Source organism: Colobus angolensis, unplaced genomic scaffold (genome assembly GCF_000951035.1).
Source record: "Colobus angolensis palliatus isolate OR3802 unplaced genomic scaffold, Cang.pa_1.0 Scaffold79, whole genome shotgun sequence".
In the NCBI taxonomy this organism is placed as follows: Eukaryota; Metazoa; Chordata; class Mammalia; order Primates; family Cercopithecidae; genus Colobus; species Colobus angolensis.
Window position 1 is genome coordinate 104,303 of NW_012121709.1, and position 6,386 is coordinate 110,688.

General features: G+C 41.3%; 1 protein-coding gene across 1 annotated transcript in view; it reads right to left on the minus strand.

Moving 5' to 3' along the window:
- NAA25 (N(alpha)-acetyltransferase 25, NatB auxiliary subunit) overlaps window positions 1-6,386 on the minus strand; it is a 92,400-nt gene that overhangs the window by 29,987 nt on the left and 56,027 nt on the right. The window contains exons 10-12 of the mRNA XM_011928727.1: window positions 4,258-4,316; window positions 2,352-2,559; window positions 1,444-1,533 (exon numbers count right to left, since the gene is read on the minus strand). Coding sequence (XP_011784117.1) covers window positions 1,444-1,533; window positions 2,352-2,559; window positions 4,258-4,316 — 357 coding nt within the window. The remainder of the gene's footprint in view (window positions 1-1,443; window positions 1,534-2,351; window positions 2,560-4,257; window positions 4,317-6,386) is intronic.

The following is a 6,386-nucleotide window of genomic DNA, read 5'->3' on the forward strand; positions in this document are numbered from 1 at the left end:
GCTCACGCCTGTAATCCCAGCACTTTGGGAGGCCGAGGTGGGTGGATCACGAGGTCAGGAGATCGAGACCATCCTGGCTAACATGGTGAAACCCCCCTCTCTACTAAAAATACAAAAAATTAGCCGGGCGTGGTGGCAGGCACCTGTAGTCCCAGCTACTTGGGAGGCTGAGGCAAGAGAATGGCATGAACCCAGGAGGTGGAGCTTGCAGTGAGCTGAGATGGCACCACTGCATTCCAGCCTGGTGACAGAGCGAGACTCGTCTCAAAACAAACAAACAAACAAAACAATAACTAGCCGGGCGTGGTGGCACATGCCTGTAATCCCAGCTACTCTGAGGCTAAGGCACGAGAATCACTTGAACCCAGGAGGCGGAGGTTGCAGTGAGCTGAGATCACGCCACTGCACTCCAGCCTGGGCAACAAGAGCAAAACTCCATCTCAAAGCAAAACTGAGAGCTCTGTGAAATGATCCATGAGGGCAGGGGTTGTGTTTATCTTGCTTACCATTGCCTCTTCAGCCCTTTGTTTCTTCTATAGTTTAATTCTCATGAATAATATGCAATAAGCACCTAAAGTTATTTTTTCTCCAAAACTGCTAATAAGAGAATATGTCAGGGTGTGGGACCTAAAGAAAAGGCAACCCAATACCATTTGCTGAATCATTCTTTTCTTCCCCAATCACTCACGATGCTTCCTTTACCACGTCTTATATTTTTATCTTAAATGAGACAAACTATATTCCAGAAAGAATGCATTTTTCTGTATATAAAATTTTTTGAAGTGAATAAAAGATATTCTGTTCCATAGGCCTGTGCATGTATTTCTTAGTCAGTTTCATTGTATTTTAGTTTTTGTAGCTTTGTCATAGTATTTTTTTTATAGTCACTACTTATTATTCACAAACACTTAAAAACAGAACAGATATCCATTCATTTAACATTATCCTGGTTACAAGGGGATAAATTGGAGACAGTTTTTGTTGTTGTTGTTGTTGTTGTGAGACGGTGTTTTGCTCTGTTTCCCAGGCTGGAGTGCAGCACCACGGTCTCGGCTCACTGCAACCTCCGCCTCCCAAGCTCAAGCAATTCTCCTGCCTCAGCCTTCCAAGTAGCAGGGACTACAGGCATGTGCCAAAATGCCCGGCTAATTTTTGTATTTTTGGTAGAGACGAAGTTTCATCATGTTGGCCAGGCTAGTCTTGAACTCCTGACCTGAGGTGATCCACCCGCCTCAGCCTCCCAAAGTGCTGGGATTATAGGCATGAGCCATCGCACCTGGCCAAAACAGGTTTTTCTGGAAGCACCCTAGAAATATCAAGAAAAGTAGAACCTAAAAGCATAAATAAAATTTGTGGATTGTATAATTAGCCTAACAAAAGAATGCAGGACTTATAATCAATAAAAGCAAAAAGTAAAGTTGAACTGAAATCACTGCTACTTACCTGTTTCCCTCCATACATCAATAAGCACATGGACAGCAAGGAGACAGTAATAGTCAGAAAATTGCAATTCTGTTTTCAAACAGGTTTTCCCTACGGGGGAAAAAAATCATATCTATTTTAACGTTTGTTCAACTATTACTGACCCCATAGGAGTTTTTAAAAGCAGGAAAGTGACAGGAGGGAGAAGAGGAAAAGTAAAAGAAAATTAAGAGTAAGATAAGTATCAGGAGAAAAATATGAACCATGAATCAAAGGGTTCAAAAGAAGGTGAGACCACACTCAGCTGGAACAGAAGGTAGGGTTCCAGGGCAGAGGTGGTATCCATGATGTTCCCAAAGGGAGAAAAGGAAGATTTGAAGGAGGTTGAAGTGAAGAAAAGAACATAAGCCAAGTGCCATGTATAACTAAATTCACAATATGCTCCTGACTTCATCTAGTTCTTTAGATTACAGATAAATACTGACATCTTATAGTGAGACAATTATATGTCTATCACATATATCTAGCAAAGGCCACACCTATCTGAAGATCATCTATTTCTAAACTAAATATTTATCTTACAATTTACAATATTCCTTTTGTTCACTTACAGTCTATATATTAAGAATACTTAGGCCTACAAGCAGAAAATGTGATAATTATCATAAACTATGCAATCTATATGAGCCCCAATCTAATAAAAAGTTAGCTCATCAGATCAAGAACATAGACAACTGAAAGCCAATCCGAATTATTTAAAACTCCAGGCTTAAGAGAGGCTTTACATCATATTACTTAGATGGTCTTCCCAGACAAAATAGTCTCCTTACAAAACTCATTAAAACAGGGTGCTACAGGTGCTTAAAAAACTGACTTCTAAGTCTTAGCGTAGATCAGGGAACTACTGCACATTTTGAATGGTTGCTCACCAAATTCCAGTCCATGCTGGTACCTTAACATCAATTCTCTGACCACACTCAATTTCTGATTTTTATCCATGGTGTGGTACAAGCCAAGTAACCTCGTCAGCTGCACCACACACAAATGTTGCTGCAGAGCTCTGATGTCAGCAGGCAGTGCCAGCTTATCCTCTGTTGGTGTCGACAAAGGAACAACTCCAAGTAACTGATTAATAAACTGCAAAGTGGGGAAAAAAGGAGCAAAGGTCTCAAAACACAACTAGTCTTCAGTAGGCCATAATTAACAGAAATTGAAATGGTCTAGAAAAAGACATCAAGAAAAAAAATCAAAAACTAAAATTCCTTTCATATACCATTTTCTATCTACCAAAACAGCTAAAACGAAAAAAATTTGTGACAGCACACAACACTTGTGAAGCTCCAATGAAACGGGCACACTCATTCATTACTGGCCAAAAGTATTCGTCAATACCATGTACTTCAGGCAGTGAAAGATTTTTATAATTCTGAAAATGTTCCATAACTTATAGCATATTAACATAATATATATTACAGCAATGAAAACATTAGGAAGACTATAAAAAAGAGCAGATTACCAAAAAATTTTTAAAATTTTAATCTGCAATTATGCTGACAAATTCTGAAAGGAAAGGTTATATACATGGAAAGAGACTGTTTACCTCATGTCAGTGACCCTACATTTTTCTTAATTGAACTTATTATAATTATAGATTCATACTCAACTATGAGAAATAACAGAGATCCCATGTACCATTCATCCAGTTTTCTCCCAATGGTTACATCTTGCCTTAAAATGTTTTTCATCCTTTAAATTTGGATTAAAATTACAAAATAAAACCCACATACCAGTTCTAGTCATTTATTTATTAAATACATGCTTATTTCCTCTCAATTCTAAAATCCTATTAAGATGCCAGTAAGGAATAAAAAGAAGAGGTCGGGTGCAGTGGCTCAGGTCTGTAATCACAGCACTTTGGAAGGAGAAGGTGGGCAGATCACTTCAGGCCAGGAGTTCAAGACCTGCTGGGCCAACATGGTGAAACCCCATCTCTACTAAAAATACACAAAACAATTAGCCAGGCATGGTGGCACACACCTGTAATCCCTGCTACTCAGGATGCTGAGGCAGGAAGGAGAATCGCTTGAACCCAGGAGGCGGTGGTTGCAGTGAGCCAAGATCGCGCCACTGCACTCCAGCCTGGGCAACAAGAGTGAAACTCCATATTAAAAAAAAAAAAAAAAAAAGAATAAACCCACAAAGATCAAGAATATGTGAAGAGGCTGGGAGCTGTGGCTCACACCTATAAGGCCAGCACTCTGGGAGGCAGAGATGGCAGAATCACTTGAGCTCAAGAGTTCAAGATCAGCCCGGGCACACAGTGAGATCTCATCTCTACTAAAAATATAAAATAAAAAAACATATAGCCAGGCAGAGTGGTGCACGCCTGTAGTTCCAGCTACTCAAGAGGCTGAGGCAGGAGGATGGCTTGAGCCCAGGAGTTTGAATCTGCAGTGAGCCATCGTCCCACCATTACACTCCAGCCTGGGTGACACAGCGAGACCCTGTCTCAAAAAAAAGAAGAAAAAAAGAATATGTGAAGAAATGAGAGACAGCAAATAAAAATCATCAAGATTCAAAAGATACAAGAACAGGTGGTAAGTAATAACTTATGTTGCCAAGAATACCGAAATCTAACAGCATGCAATGAGGCAGACCCCAATAAGCAGGAAGCGCACTCTAGTTACAGAATCTTGGAAGACTCAGAGACTAAGGGCACCAGGTGCCCCTAAAGGCTAAAGTGCTGATGGGACTAAAATAGAATATATAAATTTCTAAGAAGTTAGGCCCCTCCCACAGTTCACAGATGGAATTTCTAAGCGTGAGTAGGATAGCCTGGGTTTTATAGCCGTAACGCGCTGAACCAGAGAAAGAGTCAGAGACAGCAGTCATAGCTGAAAACGGGAATAAAGTGAAATTTGCTTATTCAGTGATAATTTCAGGCTCCCACCCCGTACTCCCAACCATATCCCAGAATGCTATCAGACAAACATGTAAGTTCCGAAACAGATAGTAGCAAACAGGCATTTTGGAATGGAAAGCATTTCTTACATTGGTGAAGAGAAGGGTAGAGAGAACAGAATCTTATGTTTTATCCTAAGTATATAAGGGGGCAATTGATTTGTTATAAACAACTAATCACCTTCCACAGAAGGGCACCAATAGGTTAAGACTATAACTATAAAAATAAATCGAAATAATATAGAAATATGGAGGAGATATGAAAATAATCTCGAAATATGGAGGAAAATAACAAAAGAATTTAGTTGAAAGTGATTTGCATCTGTTGAGCTGGAACATAAAGAGTTACTACTGCCTCTCAACATAAGCCTTGTGATACTATCTGACTTTTTCAATTTTATACAGTACATGTATTTCTTCTTCCTTTTTGGGGAAGGGGTCTCACTATGTTGTCCAGGCTGGACTCGAATTCCGGGGCTCAAGCAATCCTCCTGCTTCAGCCTCCTGAGTAGCTGTGACGATAGGTGTGTGCCACTGTGCCCAGCTCCAGTACATGTAATTTTTGATACAAATGAAAAAAAAAAAAATTAAAACAAAATCCCACTCATCCTGCAGTTTCACATCTGTAATGAATTTGCTTCAATTTACCTATAATTCTATTAATTTTAATCATTATGATCAGATATATATATTCCATACTTTTAACAAACTGCAGCACTGATTTTCATGTTTTTGTTGTTGTTGTTTTTGAGACGGAGTCTCACTCTGTTGCCCAGGCTGGAGTACAGTGGTGCAATCCCGGCTCACTGCAACCTCCGCCTCCCGGGTTCAAGCGATTCTCTTGCTTCAGCCATCAGAGTAGCTGGGACTATAGGCATGCACCACCATACCCGGCTAATTTTTGCATTTTTAGTAGCCATGGGGCTTTGCCATGTTGGCCAGGCTGGTCTCAAACTCCTGAACTCAAGTCACCTGTCTCAGCCTCCCAAAGTGCTGGGATTGCAGACATGAGCCACCATGCCTAGCCATTATTTTCATGTTTTTGATTAAATGCTTGTATAGTTTCTACTGCCAGTTCTTCTAACCTTGCAAGCCATTTTATGTATTAGTTAGGTTTATTGCGGCCTTCTTTAGTGGATGCTAAAGAAAAATCTTCCTGACAAGGTTTTGTTACAAAACAATCTGCTCATTCTTTAGTCTGTACAGTTTTACTGCCGTGCAAAAAATTTCCTTTAAAACTAGAATCGCTGAGGCCAGGCACAGTGGCTCACGCCTGTAATCCCAGCATTGGGAGGCTGAGGCAGGTGGATCACTTGAGGTCGGGGCGTTCGAGACCAGCCTCACCAACATGGAGAAACCCCGTCTCTACTAAAAATACAAAATTAGCCAGGCATGGTGGTGCATGCCTATAATCCCAGCTACTCGGGCAGCTTAGGCAGGAGAACTGCTTGAACCTGGGAGGCAGAGCTTGCAGTGAGCCGAGATGGCACCATTGCACCCTAGCCTGGGCAACAAGAGCGAAACTTGTCTCAAAAAATAAAATAAAATAAAAAATAAAAACTAGAATCCGTCGGGCGCGGTGGCTCGTGCCTGTAATCCCAACACTTTGGGAGGCCGAGGTGGGTGGATCACCTGAGGTCAAGAGTTCGAGATCAGTCTGGCCAACATGGTGAAACACCATCGCTACTAAAAACACAAAAATTAGGCTGGGTGCAGTGGCTCAGGTCTGTAATCCCAACACTTTGGGAGGCCAAGGCGGGCAAATCACTTGAGGCCAGGAGTTCAAGACCAGCCTGGCCAACATGATGAAACCCCATCTCTACTAAAAATACAAAAAAAATTAGCTGGACATGATGGCGGGTGCCTGTAATCCCAGTTACTTGGGAGGCTGAGGCAGGAGAATCACTGGAACCCAGGAGGCGGAGGTTACAGTGAGTTAAGGCTGCGCCATTGCACTCCAGCCTGGGCGACAACAGCGAAACTGTCTCAAAAAAAAAAAAAAA